At 38.2% G+C, this 27,493-nt stretch overlaps 1 protein-coding gene across 5 annotated transcripts in view; it reads right to left on the bottom strand.

Moving 5' to 3' along the window:
• Nucleotides 1-14,139: 14,139 nt before the first annotated feature.
• tdrd3 (tudor domain containing 3) overlaps nt 14,140-27,493 on the bottom strand; it is an 85,600-nt gene continuing 72,246 nt past the window's right edge. For 3 of the 5 annotated variants that reach the window (XM_069890663.1, XM_069890659.1, XM_069890661.1), the window contains 2 exons: nt 17,113-17,237; nt 14,140-14,336 (listed from right to left, as the gene is read on the bottom strand). In XM_069890663.1, the coding sequence (XP_069746764.1) occupies nt 17,118-17,237 (120 nt within the window). In that variant the 3' untranslated portion in view covers nt 14,140-14,336; nt 17,113-17,117. Of the gene's footprint in view, nt 14,337-17,112; nt 17,238-19,087; nt 19,164-27,493 lie in introns of those variants that run through there. The other 2 variants (XR_011342044.1, XR_011342043.1) reach the window with 2 other exon arrangements.

Here is a 27,493-nt window from a genome sequence, read left to right as displayed (position 1 = left end):
TCTGGGCTAATTTCTATTACTGCTGTCTGGCATGTAACAAGTGAGACCACTTACCTAGGTGGATTGAAGATGGGTAAGTCTAGACCCCCCCTCCCCTCAATCCACATTGCAATTCTTTCACACAATGGTCAAAAAACTGATAAAACCTGGCTTTCAAGATCTGTGCAAAAGGGGCCATTTACTAAACAAAACTTCATAGAGAATACATAGTCTAAATAATTAGGATGAAGACATCTGAAAAGAATTTATTAGATTTAAGTTAATTTTGGTAGTTGCACAACTTCCACAAGATAATATTATCATTGCAGCAAACCACAATACAGGAATTTGATATTCTTTGCTGATCAAACATCAGCGTCCAGTGACAATGGACCTTCACAATTTAGGTTTCTGCAGCAAGCAGCTTTATCGAAATTGAGATGGTGATACGAAACCAGCTAACAAAGGCTGCAGAAACCAACATTCTGCTTGAGCCTCAGGGCTCTGTTGACTGTCGTCTTAATGCCTTATAATCCATCAAATTTTGCATTTGTTGATTTCAACATTTGTGGCTGAATGAAGTGAGGGGCAAATAAATTCAGGCTTCAATGGGTAATGTTGTTCCAGGCAAAGTAGAAGAATAAGTGACTGCTCAGGAACCCTAGTCATTGACTCTGGCAGTTACCACTTAAGTTACAGACTTCTGCTCATATTTAAGAAACAAATAGTATACATATATTCAGCCCAACCTAAGTAAATTCATAGACGAGATGCCTTTTTAAACAGAAATTTCCATCCAAGCAAATAAGGTTGGCATGCATTTAAAATAAAACATAATTACATGTTAGCTATTGAATTTCAGGATAAATGGAAAGTTATATTTGAAAAGCTATTTATTTTGCTAATTTATAGCTACAATACTGCCGCTCACAATAGCCAGGTGAATTAAAGAAGACAACTTAAAATAGTAACAGGAAGGTGAATGAAAGTACATGGGTAACAATTCTGTTGTTGTCATTTCCAATAATGTCTCTAACTGTATGCATTGAGTCTGTGGCATGATTTAGTTAAGACTACTGTGATTGGTAAAATTAGAGTAGGTTACATACATAAACACATTTTAAAACAGATCTTATTTGAAATACTGAAGAATTCATATTTAGTGACTTTACAGAAACTATGGAGAATGCTATGGAGACTTCACAAGTAGGCACTAATTGAAATTATATCATGAAATGAATGGACTGGAGACAGGTCATCTGTGTTGAACATTTTTACAAGACTTCTGACCTTTCTGCAAAGTGCTAACTCAAAAGTCACTCCTGGGTTCTTGTTTACCTAAAAACAACAGAAGGGAGTAGAAGACTAACTCCTATTGTTTGCTGGGGAAGGAGGGGGTTTTGCAAGAGAGAAATTGAACAGTCACAGCTGAAACAAGCAGGAGAAGCTTGTTGGAACTGAAGCAAACTCCAGAGTGGCAGATGGCTGGAAGTTCTATTGGTCTGATGTTTCTCCTGGAATAAGTGGAACATAAAGGAACTCAGTGATAGCCTAAAAGAAAGAGGTTATCATCTGGAGAACCCTGATGGGGCAAGTTTTATCAGCAAGACATTGAGATGACCTCAGTTGTGGAAATCCTAGAACAACAAATCTCTCTCTTCAAACCTACAAAGAACCTTCCTGAGTGGTAAACATTTACCTTTTGAGCACCAAAGCCTGGTGAATTTTAAATATGTTAAATTCTGTGAACAGTATAAGAATTGCCTACAGCCAGTGTACTTGGAAGAATGAGAAGTGAGAGTAAACTGTGAACTAAAAAACTTACACACACATCACATACATGTGCGCTTAGAATTAGAAGGGGGTTAAGTTTTGTTAGTTAAGTTAATAGAGATCAGATTCTGTTTTCATGTTTAAAGATAATTAAAAGCCACTTTTGTTTAAGTAACTACTTTTGTCTTGGTGAATGTCTATTGCTGTTGGGGTTTGGGGTAATTTGGGCTCGTAACACTACATTTATTGAATAAAGGATAGAGGCCAGTAGCATGCAGCTTAATGAATTAATGTTTCTAATTTTTACAATCAGCATGTGATTGAAGCAAGTGAATGGTGGAAGGGTTTTTGGTCTGGTTTGTCGTCAACTTTCAAGAGTAATGTTCATAGTATGTAAGGAGCAATGTTACAAAATATAGCAGCTGTTGGAAATAAAGGAGGTAGCAATATGATTCTAGTAGGTTAAACCTCTGTGGTGAGAAGATTTTTTTTTTCTGACAGAACTGCCCAGGAACTGGAAAGCAAAAATCTTCAGCCGCCATGAACAAGCCTTCAGCAGCCTTACTGCTTGATATCAATTTGTCTCCTTTCATGGACCTGCTTTGCTTTCTCCATCACTCCCTTCTCTCTGTTTAAACATGTCTGTTTTTGTGATTTCTGAGTTTTGATGCTAGGTTATGAACCTGAATCATTAATAAGCACAGAAATGAGCATTTAAATATTTTGCATCTCAAATTGCCTTGTGGTTTGAAGCACGTGCATCAATCCTTTTCTTTCCAGTTCCATCTCTGGCCATTAGATGGCTCTATGTAACCAACAGTTTGCTAAATTTCAAGCAAACATAAATGAATTATTATGCCGTTATTGCACAAATGACTTGTTCAATTAATCTATCAAGTTGAGCATCTTCATTCTGGTTAGCTCTCCCCATCTCTGATTCATTTCAGTCAGTATATGCTGCTTTATCTATCAGCCTAAAGTCCAACTCATCAGGCATTTTGATGAAATCTGTTACAGGCCTGCATTTTTCAATCAGCAGCTAAATGAAAGCGCTGGTTAATGATTTTTGAAGCACAGTGGCTGACCATGGTTCAGGGATTGCTAACTGTATGTCGTTCTTTAACAGCAGTATCCAGGCAACAATCATAAAGAAGCTATAGTACATTTTAACAGATGGTTACACGTTCATTGTGGTTGGAAAATTTAGTGGCTCATTGGTCCTTAGATGCCACTGAAAGGACATTTCATTTTCTCTTTACCAAAGATGTGTCACCTGGTTCCCATCTGTCCCATGTGTGATTGGAGTATTGCATAGCAATATCATGTTTGGAATTGAGGTAAGCTTTGAAATGTTAACTGCAAACAGAGGATTCCATTTCTGTAATATACTGTGATGGAAGTAAAACATGAAAGTCTGTGGACACTGTGGTTAATGCAAACAATACCTTCATCCCCAATTCAGAAGGTCTCAAAACCCTTTGTTTCTTTCTTAAGAGCCCCAACCAGTCACATTCCACCACCACCCTCCTCCACCTGGCAGAACTGTTTACTCTTCACCCAGCTTGTGGAGCCAACACAAGCAAGACCTCTCAACTCTTCCTCCAATATATTGACAATAACATCAGGACTACCTTATGCATGAATGATGAACTTGTTTACTTCATTCACTTTGCTGCCAACTTCCAACCCGATCTCAAATTAGCCTGGTCCATCTCTGACAAAACTCTCCTTTCTTGATCTGTCTCCATCTTGGGAGACAAATTGTCACCAACAAATTTCACAAACCCACCAACTCCCACATCTACCTCTATTTCCTGCAAGGTTTCTATTCCCTTCTCATAATTTCTATCTCTGTTCCCAAGGTAAGGTCTTCCAGTCCAAATCATCTGAGATATCTACTTTCTTTCACAAACATGGCTTCCCCTCCACCATCATCAACTCATCCCTTACCCACATCTCCTCTGTTTCCCACATGTCTGCCCTGGCCCCCTCTGCCACCAGATGTAACACACACAGGATTCTCCTTGTCCTTGCCTACTACCCTACTAATCCAACATATTATCTGCAATTTCCACCACACCACTAAACACATCTTCCCCTCTCTGCCTTCCATAGGGACCACTCCCTTTGTGACTCCCTCGTCCACTCAACCCTCACCACCAGTAGCCCATCTGGCACCTTCCCTGTGGCTACAGGAAGTGCCATTCTTGCACCCACACCTCCTCCCTCACTACCATTCAGGAACCAAAACAATACCTTCAAGTGAAGCAACACTTTACTTGTGTATCTGCAGGAGTTAGCTTTTTTGGCCACCTTTACATCAGAGACTGGGCACCTTCACTCTGTCTGCATCAGTGACAGATCTCCCAGTGGCCAACCACTTCAATTCTGTGCCCCATTCCCATGTTCATAACTTCATATACTATCCCACCCATAAATTGGAGGAACAACACTTGATTTTCCATCTGGGCACTCTCCAATCATTTGGCATTAACATTGACTTCTCGTCTATGCTCCATTTTTCCTCCCTCACTTTTCCCTTCAGCTCCACTTCCCTCTCCATTCACAGAGCCATCTCTTCTCCCCATGTTGCTGGTGTGCTCTCCTCCCTTATCCACCTATTATTTACCTCTTGCCTTTGGGATTGTGCTCTTCCCTCTGCCCCTCCACCTTATTTTGTTCAGGCACCTGCCCACATTTTGTCCAGACCAAGATGAGGGCTCTAGCCCAAAACATTGGCTATTTATTTTTGACCAACTGAGTTTCTCCAGCATTGTGTTTTCACTTTTATTGTGAATGCCTGATTAGGAGTATCTAATTAATTCCTTGGGGTACAAGATTTAGTTTCAACACTACTCCTTTTTCCCCACCTCACCACCCCTTTCCTCACCAATCAACATAGTTTTGGAAAATGAGTTCGATTATGGAAGGCTGAACTAGAATTAAAAAATATTTTGTTGAATCTGTGTAACTGGCAGGACCACTATTGGTTTCCCTTTCAGGCATTGTCATTGAGATGGTGATGGTGAACTGCCTTCTTGAATCACTTTACGATATTCCCTTGGTGTACTGTTAGAAGCTTAGAATTTAGACCCATTGATGATGCAACTAGTTGCAGAACTTTGGGTGATGGCATCCGTGCATCTTCTGCTCTTGTTCTTCAGGAAAATAAGTGAATGCTGTAGATGGTTGTTGAGTTTCTTACTAAATCACTGATCCTATTTATTTCCTTAATAAACTGTGCATGCACTACTTCAGAAGATAGCGAGTGTGCAACTTCTATCTTATTCCAAATGTAAAGCTTTATACCATTTTAACCATTCAACAGCTGCTCTTGGATGATCTTAGCTCATCAGTTTTATTCAAAACAATTACAGGGTTTTGTTATTTTGTTCTAGAATGAACAGAATTACTTTGAAACTATAAATACAGAAATGGACAGGCAGGCCAACATCAAATGTAAGTATAGTTCATCTTTTATTCCCTCTTGAATGCCACTAGCATATTTTTATGTACTGGAAAGTTGCAGCAAGCAAGACTTGTTTCTGTACATTGAACTTGCATATATGACAAAAGCCCTTCATTTATTCTTCTTCCTTTGACTCTTCCTCAACCTTCTCCATTGCCAGGATGAAACCAAATGCAAGTTTGATGAACACTTCATAATCAGCCAAGGTAATTTACAGCAAACATGAGTTTGTCCAATTTCAAGTAACCCAATCTCCCTCAGTTGTTACCCATTTTTTCCTCTCTTCCCTGCCTGACCACCCTTACACATCCATCCCTTCCCCACAGTTCTCATCAGGCTCCCTTCCTTAGATGGTCCCACTCATCTCCTTGTGTCTCCACCTTCAACCTCCCCTCTTGGACCCATCTGCCTTTTTACCATTTATTTGCTTCCATCTGTCTCCCAAGTCCACCCACCTGCTCTCCTACCTGGCTCCTATCCATCATCCTTTACTCTTCAGTCCACCTATCACCTCTGCCTGTAGTGTAGTAGTGATGAATAATGGGCTTAGTGAACTTTTGTGCAATACTAAATTTAGCAACTATTGCAGAACCACTGAGGAGGATAACAAGGAAAAATGCTCACTTTGTGTTTAGACCCAACCAAAGGAAGGCATTTCAGAAATTGAAAAGAAGCCTGATGAGTGCACATACATTGGAATATTTTGATCCAAAGGCTCCTAGTGGAACTAGGAGCAGTCCTAGTTCAGAAGTGGAACAATAGAGGGTGATTGCATTTGTGAGCAAGTCACTTACTGATGTTGAAAGACGTTATTCACAGACAGAAAGAGGCCCTGCGACTCGTATGGCCCTGAGAACATTTCCATGCTTATCTATGTGGTATAGAGTTCCAGCTCTGAACTGATCACAGACCACTGGAAGCAATTTATTCTTTGAGTTCGAAGCAGTGTACTAGAATTGAAAGGTGGATCCTGAGATTACAACAACATCACTACAGGGTGATTTACATAGCAGGGAGAAACAATATTGCCGATTCATTATCAAGGTTGCTTAAAGACGATGGGGTAAAGCATTCAATGCTTGAGATGGAGGCTGAATCGTTCGTTAGATTCATTGCGGTGAATGCTACACCAGGGAGATCGAGGAGGAATCATGTATGGACTCAGAACTGTTGAACATTAGAGATTGGATCAACAGCGGAAATTGGAACAGCTGTCAAAACTAAACTTATGTGGCCATCAGAGATAAACTCTTGTACAAATGGAAGATGTGTACTCAGGGGAAACAGATTTGTCATTTCACAGAAATTGAGAGGGAGGATGGTAGCACTGGCTCACAAAGGACATTTAGGAGTTGTTGGGACAAAACAAAACCTCCGTACAAAGGTTTGGTGGCCAGGAATGGAAAAATATGTGAAATCATGTCATGGGAGTCAGGGTTAGCAGACCTAACCCACATGAACCGATGTGAAGCACACTGCCACCAGGAGAACCATGGGAGGATATGCAGTCGACTTTTTGGGCCCGTTCCCAACTGGAGAGTCGATTATGGTGGTTGCCGACTATTACAGCAGATATTATTAGTAAGTCATAATGAAATCAACAACAGAAAAGATTATGGCAGGACTGAGGGAGATCTTTGCCATACAAGGCTAATCAGTGACTTTGCATTCAGACAATTGACCTCAGTTCATATCAGAGATATTCCAAGAATTCATGGGAACTATTGGTGTGCACCATTACAAAGTTACACCAAAGTGGCCACAGGCCAATGGAGAAGTTGAATGTTAGAATCAGTCACTGGAGAAAAGAATGAGAATTGCTCAAGCAGAAGGCAAGGATTGGGGAAAAAAACTCTTTTAACCTATGTAGCAGCAGACAGAGCGATGCCCCAGGAAAGAGTCCAGCAGAACTCTTATTCAGGAAGTGGAAGACCACGATGCTGAAAGAAAAGGGGCAACAAAACTGTATGTGGACATGAAAAGGAATGGCAGACCTTCAGATGTAATGCCAGGGGATGAGGTACTGGTGAGGAAAGTCCAAATAAAATGGACACACCATTTATTCCCCAACCATATATTGTGGTGTCCAGAGAAGGAAATCAAGTGATGGTCCAGTCCCCAGAAGGTGTTACTTATGACAGAAACACATCACATGTGAAAAAGTATTATCATCACAGCGTTCCAGTGATGTCGATGCCAGACAAAACTGTGAAGCAGAATGGAGATGACCAGCTTGATGGACATGGAGTGCACCAGCTGGAACAAGAAACTTCTGGAAACCAGCATTAAGGCGATAGACAAACTGAGCAGGATATCACGGTCAGCAGTCCAGAAGTGGGCCAGACAACACTAGGAGAGAGACCACAATGTCAGCAACAACAACCTAGAGATTTCAAGGCTTTGTGATGTATTAGTGTGGAGAACTTTGTATTTCATGGTTTGGAAATCTGTGTTTTGTAAATCATTCAGGAAAATATTTGGAAATTGATATTGGTATTGAAAATGATCAGTATTGAAAGTTGACTGTTTTAAAAGTACTTTTAGTATTATTCATTTATTTGATAAATGGAGTGGAGTAGTGATAAATAATAGTTTGGTTATCGACTATAATGCCTTGCAGGATAACATAGATTGGTTATCAATTGTAATGGCTGGCAGTACGAGTGGGAGTAAGAGACAGTAATGGTGGAATAAAGACTGAACATATTTGAACTCTACCTCAGAGTGTTGACTTTATTTGAACTCAGGATTCGACACTGCCCATCTCCTCCTTAATACTATCTATTTTCCTCTCCTTTCTGAATCATTCAGCAGGGTGGCAATGTAAAAGTCAACTGTCTATTTCCCTCTATGGATCCTGCTTGATCCACCAGCAGTTTAGTTTCTGCTGGAAATTCTAGCAGATCAGAATGTCACCCAAACACACCACCCCTTGGCCATTGTCTATTGTATCAAAACCTCACTGGAGAAATAGTCATTACTTTGCAAAGTGAAATCAGCATGAACAAAAATGAGATAACTATGAGCACTGAAATACAAAAAAATGAAGACAGCAGATTCACAATTTTATGCAAGACAAGTGGATGAGCCATGGGAAGCATGCAGAAAATGAAAAATTCTATCAACCTATACTGATAGCAGTAAAATGTAATCTGATTTCAGCTACTGAAATCATTTTCACACCTGCAAAGACCCAAGGAGCTGAGAAGTTCTCAAAAATGTATTTTGTTTTAAGTGCGGGGGGGGGGGGGCGCAGGGTATGACCTTGTTAACAACACCATTATTTCTTGCTCATCCCTATTTGTATGGTAGAAGCTAGTGATATCCTCCATGTGTCCTATCAGAGAAAGCACTCTTGCAATACTGTTGGATTCAGCATCCTGGAATTTCAGCCTCTACAATGAAGGTAACAGCCAAGTATCTCAGAATCTGAATAGTAACTTACTGTCCTGAAGGGCAATGTGTAGTGCTCATCTCATGCAACTGAAACCCTTGTTCTCCTTGGTAAAAAGAACTCACCAGCAGTTTGGCAGGTACTACTGGAGCAGCCAAGGCAGACAAGTGCAATATATTTTGCAGAAGACTGCACCTGGCATGGATGGAAAGAATGCTCGTGGTGTTAATCAAGGGGTTGCTTGCCTCATCTTGGATGATTACATATCCAGGTGCTGATAAATAATTATTTGGAAAAAAAAGTATTAGTTTATAATCACACAGTTCCCATGCCAACAATTTTGATGTTAAGACAGTGAAACAAGTGGATATTCCACAGCACAATTGGCTTAAGTTTTCAAAACCTACTATATCAACACATAGTTCAAATTAATCAAATGACAGTTGGGATTGGGATCAGCTTGTTTTTATAACCAACTCTACACACTATGACAAAATTCATATCCTTACCATGAAGAAGTGATCAAACTCCAAAAAAACAATAACAAATGAAACACAGATACTGACCCAGCTGATTCTCGTTCAATCTGTGCTAATTTATTTAATTTGTAACGGAATGAATAGAGCAATTTTAAGTGATTTTGGCTAACTAAATTAAAAAGAAACACCAAAATTAGCAAATTATCTTGTTTGCCATCAGCCATGAGAAGCAATTTCTGGACTGGACCTGACGGTCCAAGTTAATGTAAAACTCCAAGTTTAGGTACAACACCAGCTTTTCTAACATTATTAGTAGAACCATTCTCCAGCAAATCGAGTAACATCCAGAGTTTCATGTGTCAGAAGAACCCTCTCATCTTCAGGCAGGAAGTGAATCTATGATGAGGTTTGTCCAAAGGACAGAAAATAAAGCCTTGATTGCAATTGGCCCCTTATCCAGTTTCCCCTCAGAGATACTAGAAATTAATTTCCCTCTTCCTTCATCATACCATTTAACTTTTCCCTGTCAATCTGAGCTCTGAGTCACTCAAAGCTGACGGTTGTTTATTCAAACCTTATTGCAGAAAGTGTGCAAGACTGTCCGGGCAGGGCTGCTTGCGATACAAAAACAAAACTCTAAGAACAACTTACAATATCAAATGACACTATACAGCCAAGAAATCCTCTTCAGTGACTCAGTAAATATTTACCATTGACAAAAAAATGACTATCTGAATGCAATTTTTTTGTTTGACAGACCTTGCCATGCATATACTGCCATGATTCTCTGAAAATAATAGCACAGAGAAAGTATCAAATGGATTCTCTAAAATACTTTTGTGATTGCCTGATTTTTTTTTTTGCCATAACACCCAACCTAGTAACTTCTTAAACAGTGTCGCAAAAAAGGTTTTCTGAGCCATAAAGTAACTGTGAAAGAAAGTTAGCAAAACTTGCCCTTATATTGTGCCTTCGATATCCTTCTTGTGCTGTTGCAAAGCTCTTCACAGCCAATTAAATAATTCTGAAGTGGGCCAACTATTTTAATATTGGAAGGTTTCAGTCGATTAAGTATTTTGCAAATGAAAATTGCAAAATAAGGGAAATTTTGTATATCAAAATCAAAAAGCATTGCAATAAATTAAAATTGTATTTGTGATTTATTGCAGAATGTCTAATTAGCCTTCATTCAAAATAATTGCTTGAAAAGCTCATGTCATTAATGACACCTGTCAGAGAATAAGGCTTTAAAATAACAACATACTTCCAAATCATTACCGCATTATATCATTAAAAAAGAAAAGTTTAAGGCAGTCCCATACAGTATTCTGATAGTGAATTAAATTGCTCAATGTACAGCCTGAACTGATGTTCTGAAGACAAAAAAGGTTATTGGTGCTCAGTTCACATATCAAAACAAATAAGCAAAAAATAAAACTAGATTCATGAGTTAAATGTAATTAAATTGTCAAAGTAATTTAGGCTCGACACAAAGCCTGAGAACACCTGGATAGCAAAGATGCATACATCATCAGGATGTTCTTTATTGACGACAGTTTGGCATTCAACATCTCCTCAAAACTGATCAGCGAACTTCAAGAGCTGTGCTTCCATACCCCACTGTGAAATTAGATCCTGGATTTCCGTACCTCAAGACCACAATCAGTGAGAGTGAGAATTGGTAAGAACATTTCCTCCACATTCTCCATCAGTTCCAGATCACCACAGGGCTGCATTCTTAGCCCCCTGCTCTACTCACTTTACACTGATGTCTGAGCAGCTTGGTACAACAGTAACACCATCTATACATTTTCTGATTATATCACATTAGTGGGTTGTATAAAAGGGGGTGAAGAGTCAGCATACAGGAGGGATATTGAAAACTTTGTTGAATGGTATACTACATCAACCTCACACTCAATGTCACTAAAACTAAGGAATTGACTGTGGACTTCAGGAGGTGAACATTGAGATGGAGAGGGTGAGCAAATTTAAATTCCTGTGACTCACTACTTTGGAGGATTTTTCCTGGACCCAATACCCAAATGTCATCATGAAGAAACCAGATCAGTGCCTTTACTGTCTCATGAGATTGCGGAGTTTTGGTATGACATCGAAAACTTTGGCAAACTTCTACAGATGTATAGTGGAAAGTAGCTGCATCAGGGCTGGTATTAGGGCATCAATGGCGAAAGGTAGTCAACAGTACATCACAGGCAAAACTCTCCCCACTATCAAAAAAATCTAAATGGAACAATGCAGTCAGAACATCTGCAAAGGTGACATGTTCTGTTCTTATTGCTGCCATCTTTAAAGAGGAAAAGGTACCACAAGACTCATACCATCAGGTTCAGGAAGAGTTCGTACCCATCCACTATCAGATTCCTAAGCAACCAACTCAGCGAGACACTCATTTAAGGGCTCTTGCTTTGCACATGATTTATTACTGACTATTTACTTTCAGTATGCATTTCCTTCTTGTTTACATTTCTCTCTTTTGTATATGCTGTCTTGTTTTTTTTGCACTACTGATAGGTAGAAATTCTGCCTGGCCCACAGGAAAAAGATTATCAGGGTTGGATGTGATGTCATGTATATATTCTGACAATAAATCTGAACTTTGAATAAATAAACATATTACCTTAGGTAATATTTAAAAAAATGACAGTCATTTTTTCCACAGGTACATGTTTGAAACTGCCTTAAATGATTCAGCAGAGGCGGTTTTGTCTGGAGGACCCCTCCGCTGCAGTCATCAAATCACTCAAAATTAAATGATGTTCTAATGAACCAGTCTTTTGTAAAGCACTAAAATTTTATGAAGTTCACAAAGTGGTTTTGAGATTTTAATGGCATAGTACATCAATGCGATTGCTTTACATGCTCGTATTTTAAAATATAATTTATATGTTGTAATATTTCCTTTCTTCCAAAATACATGCGATTTGAGAATTTTATATAATTGAAATGTTTATATTTCAATTTTTGTTAAAGCTATACATTATACTCCAATTTTTATTTGACACTATATAATTTTTTTTAAAAACAAGTTAATTAAAACTGTAAATTGGCTTCTGAGAGAATTCCTGAGTGATTAATCACAGATTGACACGTGAAGTAGAGGAAATTATTGCTGCAGAGCTTGCTCGTCTTTATAAGGAGTTTTCTTAGAGCAAAACAGAGTACACCATTGCTTTGCCAAAACTATGAGATGCTAGTGGATCAGTGGATCAGACATTTCTGTCCACGTATGCTGCCTGTACACCTAGTCCCTCCAGCGCTTTATTTTTGGCTCAAGACAACAGTACCAGCAGTTTCTTGTGTCTCACCATTTACTTTAACTTTGTAAATATATTGAAAGAAAATACACATTATTATATCAGATGTTCAAATAAATCAAAATTTGATCACAAATTCTCGTAAATATTTGGCCTGAAATGACTGCCATTTATAAGTAAATGGTTGTTTTAACCAAATGATCTAGGTCCATGTTAATGAAACACAACACTGCCCAGTAAATGTGTGCACCACTAAATTTGTGATGAACAGGCACCACATAAATTATATTAAAAAAAGCCTGTCTGTGTGTAACCTTTTTTTACTGGAAGCAAAATACCACATACACAATTATCACAAAAGCAAGAACAAGCTGTGGGACTACAATATGAAAAAAGATTTTAAATTCAGAAACAACACTTCAAAGATACTATAATAGAATAAAATGATAACCTGCTGAAGTGCCCACACAGCCACATCACTGACATGGGGTTTCGTGATGTACAGTACATTTCCAATAAACCAAAAACCGATCAACCAAAATTTCGAATATCCGACTTTTTTTGGGTGAGACACGACGTCACAATTTGAAAAAAAAGTTGAAAAAAATTTACCCACTATGCTCAAGTGGGGCTACAGGAAATCAATTTTACAATGGAGACATTTGTCCACTTGAGAAATAACACATTGAAGGAAAGGGTAGCACTGTTTATTTAGAAATTGTCATTTTTTTTGCTGAGTTACTATAACTTTGTGTAAATTGTATTGTGGCATTCTCAGAATTTGAATACCACACTCTCTCCCCGCTTGCCCGCATGAGCCACATTCTCTCCCTGCTCGCCCAAGCCGTGCTCTTTCCCTGTACGCCCGAGCTGCTCCCTCTGTCAAGTATTCTTTCAATGGGATCGCTGAAATTCTGCTGGAGGACAATCCCTGTGCAATCTCCTCCCACTTACAGGTGAGGTAAGACTACAAGTGCCTCTCGGGCAGGAGCGCGGACCTCGGGCAGGATTGGGACAGTGATGGGGTGGTGTCAGGGATCAGCGACTGCGTCGGGAGGTATCAAGGATTGGCAACAGCCAATATTAGTATTCTCCTGATGCTACTGGGCTGATTTAGAGAAAATTCTCAAATATCTGAAAAATCTGTTTCACCGAGATAGGTCTGGTCCCAAGTATTTCAGATAATTGGAAATGTACTGCAGATGTTTTTTTTTGCTTTCTACTACTTCTGATTTTTGTCCCTCAAGTAACTTTTTTTAAAAATCTTAAAATATACATGTTATGTGTCTTTAATGAAAATGAATGTTGCATATTGTTGAGAATTTGTATTTAAATTCTATTTAGAAATAGCTGCAAATAATTCAAATAACCACTGAAACTAAACTTTGTTTTGTATGTATAATTGTTCTCATGATGGACATTGTGAAAGCAGTCTGAATTTAGAGGTTTTCACAGTTAATACACAAATGAAGATGTGGTTAATCCACAAAACTATTTAAGTTTCAACAAAAAAAAACACGGGCCATTTTGAATCAGTACATTGAATTATCAAAATGTTCGACAAACCTACCCCCTCCACTTTTAACATTCATCTTTATTTTTTCATTAGATTTTGAAAAAGAACAATTTTATGACCTTTCAACATTAAAAAAAAATCCCTTCTCCACTGAATACATTGAAAAGGAAGCCAAAAAACAAATTCAGACTGTAATTAAGTATTTTAGTGGTATGGAATATTTCAGTTGAATAACACTAGAAGGCAAAATATTACAGTACACCACTATTTTTATTAATAGGATTACAAATTATTACATGTACAAAAAAGTTTTTTATGCTTTACATTGTGCGACTAAAGTCCATTTTCGAGGGTTCAGTATCTTCCTTTGCACAGTACATCTCTATTTTTTGTAAATCAAACACTTGGAAACAAATGAAACCACATTCCACTTCTGCAATCCGAGTACCTAGAAAGAGGATGAGATTAAAAAAAAAGAAAGCTAGATGTAAAAAAAATCCCCACCTTTTGGTATTTTCCCGACATCTGTAGTAAAGAGTTTTCTGTTAGATCTTAAAATATTCAAATCAACAAATTAGTGGAAAATTGGGAACAGAGGAAAATGCACGCGAAAGAAGAAAAGTCACACATAAATAAGTGGGGGAATGGGATTAATGCTCTGAGAATTGGCAGAGATTCAATGGGCCATTTGCTTTCTTCTATTATCTTTATTCATCACATTACAATATGCATAGTTTTAATTCTGGAAGATTGGACTTTTAAGGAAATGGGTTTATTTTAAACATCTCAATGGTTGAATTGGTACAATGCAACATTTTCCAATGCTTCAAATATTATACGCATATAGTGGAATTTTATGCTATTCATCTGACCACAGAAACCAAATGATGCTCATACATAAACAATACTTGAACTGCATAACCATATCATGACTGTAACTGAAGTGTAGAAGATTTTTACTCTCATCTGTATAATGTTGCATCATTATGCTATGCATGGCAAAAAAAAGGAAAATCAAACACTGGAGAGGAATAAACTTTACTTCAAAGCAAACAAAAAGTCGGAAATCCATGTGAACACAAGCAGTGTATTTAAAACAAATAATTAAATATTTACAAACCAAAAAAAGTGCAATTTTACTGCACAAGAACAAGGCTTTTCTTCTCTTTGAGCCGGCTATGATTTTTCAATATGATTGTGGCTAATCTTTTTCATATAAACCTCATTTCCTTTAGTTCTATGATATCTAAAACATATTGTTCTACTTCTATAGGCTTTGTGTAGGTAATTCCAAAGATTTTGCATTCTCTAGATCAGGGGTGTCAAACTCAAATTCACGGAGGGCCGAACTAAATATTTATTTAAAATTTTCAACAACATCTGCATGTTTTCTCTTCTTTCAACATATGTAATGTTAAACTTTAGGATATAACTTTAGGAGGATAATGTTACAGGTCAGGAGTAGATAGCTCAAGTTCACCCTTTGCTTGACCTGAGGGAAACCTATTTGGTCCCTGTGGAGATGTAGTCAGCATTCACAGGCTGTGTCCATTTTGGCCTGCATCAGGACTCAGCATTTCCTGCTCACTCCTCAGGCTCGAGGCCTCTATTCACCCTCGACCCACCATCCCTCTACCTGACCAGTCCTTTACCCAACCTCTACTCACCCCTCACTCCACTCGCTCTGCCTCTACCCACCCCATCCTATACACGCCCCTCTACTGCCTCTCCCCTCAACCTGTTCCTCCCTCTACCCGTCTCTCACCCTCTAATTACCCCTCCCCTACTCGCCCTGCCCCTCCCCTTTTACCTCTTCCCCATCCACCCCTCCTTCTACTCATCCCTCCCTCTAACTGCCCCTCGCACCACCATAACTTCCCCTGCCCATTACTCCTCACCTACACCCTCTGCCCACCCCTGCTTACCCACCCACTCAGGCCCAGCGCGCTGCCGATCAGCCTTTGCGGACAGCCACCATCTCTCTCTTCACGTGCAGGGCCGAACCAGCCGTCCCTGGGGTCTGCGCGGGTGCAAGCGCTGAAGGCCGTGGCGACCGGGAGAAGTGCGCTCGTGCTGCGGAAGGCCGTCCGGTGCCAGTCGCGCGGGGCTCGCGCAGCCCGGGGGCCGTGGGCAGCCTGCCATGCCCGTCGCGCCGACAGGAAATCACAGGCGCTTGCCAATCCGCCGCACCGCTCGACAGGTGGGAGACGTGACTGGTTGTGTGGGGAGCCTTCCAACTGGCTTGCCGGCTGATGACATCGACAGACTTCTCGTGTTACAATGGGGAAGGATGTGCAATGAAGGGGGAGGATGGTGGGGGTGACATTACCAAAAAACAGCATCGGCTCTCGCTGCAGGGCGGGCCACCTCTAATACATTTTTTAAATGATCTTGCGGGCCAAATATAATTATATCCCGCGGGCCAGAGTTTGACATGTGTGCTCTAGATGAAGAATTATTCTCTCATCTTTGTCCAGAGTAGTGATTCCTTGATTTGTGACACCTCAAACAAGGGAAACATCATCTCTGCATGTAAACAAATAAAATCTCATTCGATTCCAAAGTTAATGGCTCCGTAACATTTTAGGTTAATGCTCTTCTAATGGGACAGATAATGAAAGGCTGTTAAATCTAAAAAGTTAACAGTCTTTCACTGTGCAGGGTTCTACCCATCTTGTTGAGCATTACTTTAGATTTGCTACCTCTGCACTGCTTTTCTTTTTGATAATAGATATATTTTAATGACTGGTTGACAGTCTACAGTTTATATAAAATATACCAAGTTTAAGAATGTTTTTACATAAATTGAATGCAGAATTCTTTTCAGCTTTTTATTTTGAAACATTGTATTACAGAGCTGCAGATTTTTTTTAAAGCTATGATAATACCAAACAGTACAATTAAAACATCACTATATTTTATTGTATAAATTTAAAATTATTTTTACTGCTGGCAATGTAACAACTGTAACTTGCTCAATACATGTAGAAACTTTGCTGAAAATAAAAATAATTGAGTAATAGTCCCCTATTACATACTGTCAGGCTTTTGAATTTCCCTTTGCTTGCTTTGAACTTGGGACAGGAAACATTATTTTTTCCATTCACCAGAATTTAGCCAGGTATCCTGTGTCCATGTGACGACATCTCTGTAGCTTTGTCCTAGTGAACAACTAGATTTAACTAGCTAAATGTGATTTTCAACTGATAACATTTATCACTTACCTGCATCACTTTCTTGCTCCTGGTGGTTGATAATACTGTTGTGTAGGTCTTGTTGAGCGCCTTGGCTGTCCATTTCCACCATGACAAAATTCTAATGTATTCTCAAACGATTCATCCTCCTCTTCCTGTTTGCATACATTTAAAAATACAATCAAACTTCAAGTGCTCACATTAGAAATAAAATTACAAATAAGGAACTGACTATTCTAAGACTTCACTCCTTCTCATTTCAGAAAGTAAGAAAAAGGTTGGATTTGCTAGTTAATTGGTGTATTGGGCAGCAAGGGCTCATGAGCCAGAAGGCCCTGTTACTGTGCTGCATCTTCAAATTAAAATAATTTTTTAAAATTCCACGAGTTAAGTAGCTTCACCTAAACAATTTTGCAACTGTAGTCCATTATTTAATTTACATTTTAGATTAATCTATTCACTGCTTTTTCAAAAACTCTCATCACCCCTGCCTTACAGAAACCTAGCAATGTTGAATCTTTGAATTAAATAATTCACTCAAGTCCAATGTTTCCTTTGGAAACACTTGCTTTACTCTCTACTTGTCATAGTATCACCATTTTTAAGTACAGGTTGTACCTCTTTAATCCAGTGACGTTGGGACCTGGCCATTGCCAGACCACAGCAAATGCTGGAAAGCAGAAATTGACCCCTATGGAAACATATCTAAGGTAGAACAGAGCACAACGTCTTTACAGCAGCAGCAATCGGGACCAGAGTTCGAGTCCCGCACTGTCTGTATGGAGTTTGTATTAATGGTGGCAGAGTCATAAGTGCCAGACCATGTGAGTTGTTGGACCAAAGAGTGCCAGGTAAGAAAGGTATAACCTGAACTTTCCCTCAATTTCATCAAACATGTTGATACAGATGCTTGATCTTGCGCAAGTATCAAAGATTTCCTGGAAGAGTTCATTCTTAAGGATGCCATTTATGCACTTGTTATTGCTTAAAAAATATATAACTGAATCAACATTAAAAAATGCTTGGTGCAAACTTTGGCCTGCAACAATGTTGGATGAAAACGAGCCTACGGCTAAAGACTTTGAAGGATTCCTTGTCAGTAATGAGAAGATGATATCAAACCTCATTGCTTATGTTAAAAGTGTTGCAGTAGAAATGTAAATATGTTGGAGGCCACTGACATCTAAGAGGTGCTGAACATTGACAATGATGCCCCCATTGTGCATTCCTTGAGTGATGGAGAAATTAATGAAATGGTGTTAAATGACGATAAGCAAGAGGAAAGCAGTGATGAGAAAGTAGACGTGATCACAGGTGGAAAAAATACCCATAGATGATACGGTTAAAATGTGTGATCAGTTAATTAGTGGCATGGAACAACGTGCATGAGTTTATGGGAGTTTATTCAATTAAAGAGAGATTGCTTAGAAAGAATGGAACAGTTGACACCGGAAGTTTTTAAAAAGATTCCAACCTGAAGACGATGACATGACAACAATGACGACATTGTTGTAATGTGCTTCTACAGCATGTACAGTATATTTTTGGGTATTTAGCTTGGCTTGAGCCAGTTTATGTTTGAAGTTTTATTGTAAGTTTTACTTTAAAATAAAAAAGTACACAAGTGATTTTATGGTCCATCTTTATTTCACCCCACCCTGTCCAGTGCTGCCACCACAACTCTCTCCACCCCCCCCATCCAGAGAGTCGGAGAGTGTCTTTGTTTTGCGCGAATCAGAAACAGTGCAATTACTTAGAAGTACCACCGTTACTGTTATTCTATTATCCAAAGAATTCCGAATTCTGAAAAGTGTCTGGTCCAAAGGATTTCAGATAAAAGATTGAACACCTGTAGTGTTAAACATAAATTGATCCTTCAATAATTAAATCTATTGCACTCAAGAATTTGAGGCAACTCTTATGTAACCCGTCATCATACTTGAGTTACTTCAGGCCAAGTAATTTTCTGGATTAGGATGCATAAGTATCATAAACAATTTTTTACCTGCAATAGCTAGATCCAGTATACTCCACAAGTGGTTTAACTATTGCTTTATTTAAATTCCATTGTGTTGAAACCCCTATGAGATAATGAGTAACAGGTCTTAAATCTTTTAAAAATAGTTATATTTCAACTCTAATTTTAGCAATTTTCATATATGAAAATTGATTTTTTGCTCCTCCAGTCTTAACATATTTTTAAAAATCCCATTTTTTTTTCCAGAATGTATGCATTAATCTCACATTTCCTTTTACTGGTAGATTACAGTTTCACTCACATTGAATTTCTGAATATCCCTTCACAATATTCTGCTGCCATCAACACTACTTGCTGAAACAGACAGCATTGGCAGTTACAAACTTAAACACAATTCTTTACTGGTTTAACTACTGTAAGTCACTTAGTAACACAAACATAAATTATGCCACTATTTCCATCATAAGGGAGATACATTTTCTCTATCGCTTGTTGATTAAATATTTAAAATACAAAAGTTAAACTGCCAACAAACCTTGGATTGGAGGTGATAATTCATCATATGTGCCAAAGATAAGTATCTGAAAGAATATTGAATTACTCCATTCTCCTTTCTTTTGCCACAGGTTTTTGCTTTACCTCTTCCACTACGATCCAATTTATGTTGCTACTGAAGCTATTTTTACTCCTTTACAGACTGCACATGGAAGACACAGCATAGAAGCAAAACTGTATTGAACTGATTGTGTCTCCCGAAGAAAACGCTACATTTTCCTTTTGTTGAAAAGTAGGAGGTTATCTTCCTGTGCTTCATCCATGAAGCATTTAATGCCCAAATATCTATTCTTGTCACCTTTGATCAGAAGATTTCTAATCTTAGGTTGCCTCTACATTCCTTTGAGTAGATATTAACATTCAAATTTTACTTGGCTACATGAAATTGGATTAAATAAAACTTTAAAATTCACCAAACTACTAAATATAAATAAACTTGGTCATTGTGATATTTTTCCAATGAAGGTAAGAACTGTTGATTACATTTCAATTAATAATTTTACAGGTTAACTGGAAGAGAACAGCAAAATGCAAACAAGCACTTAGTGAAGTTTATAGGTAAAATTATAAAACAGAATATTCTCCATTAAAAATATTAAGGAATGACTTCCAGCTGGCTACTGCATGGGTTAGCAGCAGTAGTTAGGTGCTCCTGTTTTTTAAAAAAAAATTCTTCCATTCATTCATTTCAACCAAAGTGCTTTATACTTTACCCCCTTGTTACTTATCTTTGAAAACTATTTTGAAAATGGCTAAAAGGTGGAAGAGGCAGCTGCTCTGACTGTGGACTTCATTTCTGATCTTTTAAACAGGCATACATGGGAGATAACTGAAACAGTGAAAGAAAGTCAACGTAAAGTCAAATCTACAATTGAAAAGGTTTTGGAGTAGTTATCAGAAATTGATGTATGTCTACGACCTGTGGAGCAAGATTTGACCCAGGATCAAGTCTCAGACATGACACTGACCAGAGTCAATGATTGTGTGGACAAACTAGAGGAATTTTGCTCGGGACTGTCTGGTAACAATCTTAACTTTGAAAGTAATCGACTTGGAGAGCAGGAGCAGAAGGCAGAATATACGAATTTTGGGCTTGGCTGAAAATACTGAAACTGGCCAAATGACCAATTTCATTTTGGAAATGCTTTTGGAATTTTTTGGAAAGGAGTTCTTATAAGCCTGAGCTTGACAGAGCCCGTCACTCTGATTCCCAAGCCAGTTCTGGGACGTTCGGTTATTCATCGCTACCAAATAAAATTTGTGAAGCCCATCAGAAAGGAACTCTTTAATATCGTGAACAACAGATCAGATTGTACATGATCTTTGTCCTGAAGTGATGAATCTGTGCATAGAATATAAAGAAGTCAAGGCTGAACTGTACAAGAAAGGTTTCAAGCCTGCTTTGTTATACCCAGCATACCTCCGAATCACACCCTTTGGTGATCACAATAATTTTTGAATTCAGTAGAAGCACAAAGATTCTTGGAAGATTTGACTTCAACATCAAGTCTTGCATGAACTGTTATTTGGTGTCCGAAGCTTTTTATTTTCTTGATTGGGTGAAGTTTGGCTTAGTTTGGCTTATAGTTACGCAAGTTTGTTTCTCTTTCTATTAATTCTATTACACTTCAATTACTTTTTCTTGGATGAGAGTATGAAGTTGAATACATTTTTATCTTTATAATAATGACTTGTATTCGCTACCTTAGTCACGTATTAATAGCGCATGAAATGTACGTGCTTAGGCACTCAGGCTATTAGATGACCGTGGGAAATAAGGCTAATGGTTAAAATAATATACAAGCATATAGACCAAGTTATGTGTGGGAAATTTTAGTTTTCCACGTATGTGCTTCAGCTATTTGTTCTACTGATTTTACAAGTATAAATGGGGAGTAGGTGGAGATTTATACATTCATTGCTCTTTTAGTAATGCCACACTTTTTTTTTTCATATTCTTATTGTTGTAGTAGTACAGTGGAACCCAGATTTAACGCAAATTCAGATATAATGCGATAAGTTATTGGACCCAGATATGTACAAGGTACGTGCTACTCTACATCCGCGCGCCGTTCTTCAAAATGGAACGTTAAGTGAGCCCATTTTAAAAGATGCAGTACCAGGATGGCCACCCTGTGGCACAGTGGATGTTTAGAAGTGGTGTGCCTAAAAGACCAAGGAGCTTACTGCTACTTTTAGAAAGCAGAGGCCAAGGGTCCACACACTGGTCTGCATTGATGGGGACAAGGTGGAGAGAGTCAGAATCCTTGAGTTCCTGGGAGTCCATATCTTGGAAGACCTTTAATGGAATTACCACATCAAGGCAACTATCAAGAAGGGACACCAGTGCCTCTATTTTCAAATGAGGCTGAGGAGATTTGGCATGTTCTACTGCTACACTGTGAGAAGTATACTTCTGGAAATGCAGAAGGTTGCAAGAGGTATCAAAAATAGCCAGGTCCATTATAGGCTGTGACCTCCGATTTATTGCAGACATCTAAGTGAGGCGCTCCCTCAAGAAGGCAGCTAACATCAAACGACTCTCAGCACCCTGGTCACAATCTCTTCTCACTGCTACCTTCAAGAACCAGGTACAGAAGCCTGAAGTCCAGCACCTCCAGGTTCAAGTGAAGTTTCCTATAGCTATCACTCACGATCCTCCCCTTGGTCAATCTGGGAGATTGCAAGTCACCTTTTTGCACAAGGATCACTGTGAATATCTAGAATCTATTTTATGCATTTATTGTCTCTTTTAATTTCATTTAGGATACTATTATTGTTTTACTTCACCTGTCCAGCAATAGCAAAAATTTCTGCTATGTATAACTCCTTATCATACAAGCAATTAATGCATCATATTCAGAATATATTTACACTGGCTCCAATCTTACAGGATTGTTATTTTATTTAGGGGAAAATGGACACGCTTTAGAGAACTGCTACTCCACACTGGAAAAGCAGTCATATCACATGGTGAGTCACAGGTGATTGCAATCAAGGTTTAGGTACAACATCAAGCCTGAAAGTTTGCTGCAGTATTTTTTGAAGGCATTCAAAATAATTGTGGCACACTACATCTTGCATAATTTTGCTCAGCATGAGCAAGCACTAGCACAAGTATCTTGAAGAGAGAGAAGAAAGGTGCAGAAAGTGGCGAGACATATGGAAACACTGGTTCAGAATGCCAAAAAATGGTCTTGTACTTCCAGGTTTTGTTTAGACATTTATCATTTCTACCACCGACAGGTGCTCAGATACCTTGTGTTAAGGGCATTCATTCCCTTGCTTTACCATGCTCAAACTTGCTCTTCGAAGATCCTGACCTTGTTTCCAAATGCACGACATTAAAAAAACAGAAATTGTTCCAAAAGGCATGGTAAGTGTGGAAAACAATGTGTGTAACAGAAATTGGAGACGGTGACCATGGCAGCAGTCTAGTGAGGGGACTGAGGGACCAGTGCATAGAACAGACTGCTGGTGACTCGAGGAAAGGAGCCCGTGGAAGCTGTGGGCTGCTTGAGAATGCTGTCGGGAGCCTTGCACCAGGCTGCAGAATGCTGGAGACTGGCTTGAGCTGGGTGGAGGGGTGCCAGGTATTGGAAACAGGATGCGAGGAGGTGCCGAGGGCACGAAAGGAATCTTGACCATGTCAGAGGTTCAGATCTGGAGTTTGGGATGTCAATGGTTTGGACAAGACTCCGTGTGGCTGCGGGAGTGGTGGAGGTGAATCTATGGACACTCGGTGACTCTGGGAGGGACTCATTTGCTTCTCTCCCTCTCTCTCTCTCTGACTGACTGCAAGTCTGACTTAACGAGGCACTGCCACTGGCGAATCTGTCTCCCTTGCAGCAGGCAAAAAGGAATTTCATGTAATACCACACAGTTTTATTACTAAGATAAAAAATTAATCTTGAAATCAAATTTTAATCAATTACCAAAAAATCTATCAATCTATTCACAAAATACCAAATTTTAAATTTCTACAAGACACTGCTCCAGTTTACAAAGATGCTGAAGTCTGGGTCTGAAGTCTGCAAAAGGTTTATAGTGATTCCTTTCCCATTCAACCTGCTGGAATTGAGGCGACAAGTCAAATTTTGGTTCAGCATGGGGAGCAACACATCAATCCTACTGTCCTTCAGGTGAGCAGATAGATCTACTTTTTTTTTTACGTTAACTTAAAGGTTGAAACAGAGATTAAAAGTTGAATAGTCACTAGAAAGGCCTGAAAATCTGGTCATCATATCTTTCTTGTATTGATGACAGTAGGAAAAGTGCAGTTGGAGCATCCATGGTGATGGACATAGTTGAGTCAATTACAATGTGGATGGCATCACATGATAGAAGCAGATTCTGCCAATTGTTCTGCTTTAGTGGACAGAGGTAGGACAACTACAAATACATCATCCTTTCTGTTGTACATCCAGCAATCTTTTTATGACAGACACTCAAAAATTCTACATCTCTGTTTCATTGAGGCTTAGAGGATAATGGTCTCTGGTCTGTATTCTTCTCACCAGTCCACAGGAAAAAAAATCTCAGGTTGTATGTGATTTCATGCATGTACTCGGATAGCAAATCTGAAATCAGACACTATTACCAATAACTGTATTTGTTGACATGCTGTAAGCTTCCATGTATTGACCCACCCTACCTAATAAGCACATTAAAACATGCAAATAACATCTGATAATGGTTCCTCATGAGTAATGAAATATGGATAAGGATCTCATGTGTTTCAAGGCATAAACAATTATTTTTCCAAATGAAAATGAATAGATAAGACAAATTACATAGAAATTGAAGTGGCTGAAGGCATGTTCATCAAGATTGGGTGGGGTGGGGGGGACGACGACGACACAGTTACAAGAACAAATCTGTGATCTTGCTCTGGCAACTTCCCATCACAAATGTTCAGGGTGCTGAAGATATCGGTTCTTCCACTGGGATAACTCCTACAAATTCCACTGGTCCACCACTAGTCCTGGCTGCCCTCTGCTATCCTGCACTTTTTTCTCGTGCAAAGCAGGAGAACAGCATTACAAGCAACTATAAAGACTACTATGTGCAGTGAGAAACTGCCAAATGTTAAACAAGTGAATATTATTGCTTTTGAGAAAAATTCCTTGATAGTAAACTGGAAAGGTTTGCCGAAAGGATAAATAAACCAGAAGAAAATAAATTTGCGTAGTGTTGTTACACAGCAATGAAGGGAGAAGTCAGGAGCGAGCCTGTCTCAGACAGTGCAGCATGTCATTATTTGAGATGAGAATATGAACGGTGCTGGAAGGACAAGAGAGTGTGGAAGATGCAATGCAGGAGATGATCAATCAGGGACAAGCCCTGATGAAGTTTATTTTTTTAAATCTCTTATCACGATTAAGTTTTGATATATTATGAAGATTATGGTTTGGAATTCAGTTCACCTTCTTATAACATTTCTTAAATATAATTGAAATATTGTATAAATGGAATGTTTAATGGTTTATCCTAATCTTAAACATAATTCTTTAGATAAGATTTAAAATATTTTAATAAGAATTATGTAGGTTTCATTATACAGAATGGTTTTTATTCTATCATTTTACTTGTTTATACTTCTGTGTAAAAGTTCTTTATTAAATTTATTAAAATATTTTAAATTTTGTTATCCAATACATGGAGAGTCTCATGTCCCTTGCGACGTTCACTGTACATGATTCACGTTCATGATTATCAGGAAGCACCATTAATGAGGGCCTTTCTACATTTGGAGCACATCTTTCCGAATTGACAGCTTTTGTCCATGATTGACAATCCTTTCCTCAAGTTACCCAGCAATCATTCCAAGGAAGTGCATGAAATGGCTAGTCGTCAATTCAAGTATCTGTTGCTCCCCAAAATTTGGAAAAATAATGAGCCTCTTCTGCCAAGCACATCAAAATGCAGGGTCCAATGTTATCTTTGTAATTCAGATCCACACAACAGGGAAAAAATGGGTTTACATCAATACAAATCCTCCACACTCTCCATGTGAGCCTCAAAACTAAACAAAATTCTCAGCGGAGAAGTGTTCAACTCCAAGTCCCTCTTTGACATTAAGGAACCTGGCTTCCATTTGCTGCAGCTTCTGCATTGACTTCAGAAGGAAATTTCAGCATTACAAAGCATGTTTTCTGGCTTTTTTGGTTAACAACTGTAGAAAGATTACTGGCAAGGTGCAATGCAAATTTACCACTTCATCTGAAACTATCTCAGAAGTATCAACTTGAAATGTATTTTTAAAAGAACAAAAAGTCAAAAAATTACAAAATACAATGAAATTTTGAAATCAGGGCTGACAATGTTCAGGGATGGATGGTGTTGAACACAGAATTATTAAGCTTCTTCCATTAAGAATTCTCTCAAATGGAGGGGGAAAAAAAGTGAAGTACAAATAGAAAAAGGATCTTTGTCTTTGCTCATAATTTATAAAGGTGTTGTATTTCCACTATTTCAAAACCATCTGAATACTGTTGTGCCCATTTGTAGGAGTATGTTCATTTTTAAAAAAAAAAAGAAAGTACAAATTTGGTAAAGGTTTTGATAACCCTGCCTTTTAAACAAGAATTTTGAAGAGAAAACCATGTTCCTTGATTACTAAAGGAGTACTAGGATACAGAATTCCAGCTTTTGTCAACTTCTGGAACCTAGTATGATTGAAAACTGTAGTTCAATAAAGCTACGATCTTAGTTGCCAGGATCTTGCTTGGCAATTAATGTATTCAATGCCATCAACTCTCAACTATATTAATAATAGCCTTAAAAAAAAGGAAATGGAGTGTTATATTCTATTATGAGGAATCCCACTAAAATTCAGTAAGATAAGGTCAATTAGTAATTAGGGATTAGATGTTATTAATCTTGGTGACTTGGGAACAGTAGGAAGAAAGATCGATGGTTTCAATTTTAAACAATTTGGAAAGAATGATTTAGGAATATGAAAATATACAATATGAGAAATAAATATGAAAGTACATTTGTGTTGATTAGGCAGACAAATATCCTTTTGGATTTAACTAAGTCGGAGGTGATTGATCATTTTGCTTATATATTCCTGACAACATTAAAAAAGCAATCAAGTTTCATTAATTCTCATTGAACTACCACCAAGTTCAAGTATGGCCACCAAGTTCAAGTATGGTGAGCACATGTTTAAATTTGAACTCACATTGTTAATACAGCAAAGTAGAGTGCTGCACTGGTCTAAAATATTAATGTTAACAGAATTTAATAAAAGAAATAAATACATTTTACTTGCACAATATTTTAAGATTCTGATTTATTCCATGTCTAACTTAACAGTGCTAGAATAATCATTGATCCTAAATGCTATGTAATAAAACATGTGAACATTCATTCTAGGTGGTTTTTAAAATCAGAGTTGAGTTAGATGAGATTTACGTTACCCTTCACCTTTTCCAATTTCAAAACCAAGAATAAATGTTGTCTATTTGATTTTAAAACCATTGTTACAAAATTAAAACTTCTGAATATTTATTTACATTAATTTTTGTACAGCTCAAATACACTGAGCTTTCACTGCAAATGAACTACAATAATAGAGTTACATGGGCTTACATGAGCTCCAATAAATTGAAACATTTGTGTCAATCAATCTTTTTATCCTGAAAATCTAATGAGCAATTTTCTTTTTAAATTATGCCCAAAATGGAAAAATATATAATATGCCTGCATTTAAATAAAGGGAGTTTTAAGATTATGTTGATTTCTTTAATGATCTCCTTGAAATCCTAATGACTTGAAAACATTTGCTTCCAAAGTAATGTCACCATCGGTTGACATTTGAGTAACTCTGGTCTTTTTAGTGTACCTGAAATAAACAGCTGCTCTGCAGTC

Source organism: Narcine bancroftii, chromosome 7, assembly GCF_036971445.1.
Source record: "Narcine bancroftii isolate sNarBan1 chromosome 7, sNarBan1.hap1, whole genome shotgun sequence".
In the NCBI taxonomy this organism is placed as follows: Eukaryota; Metazoa; Chordata; class Chondrichthyes; order Torpediniformes; family Narcinidae; genus Narcine; species Narcine bancroftii.
Note: the sequence above shows the minus strand (reverse complement) of the source record. Positions and strands in the feature narration are given on the sequence as shown.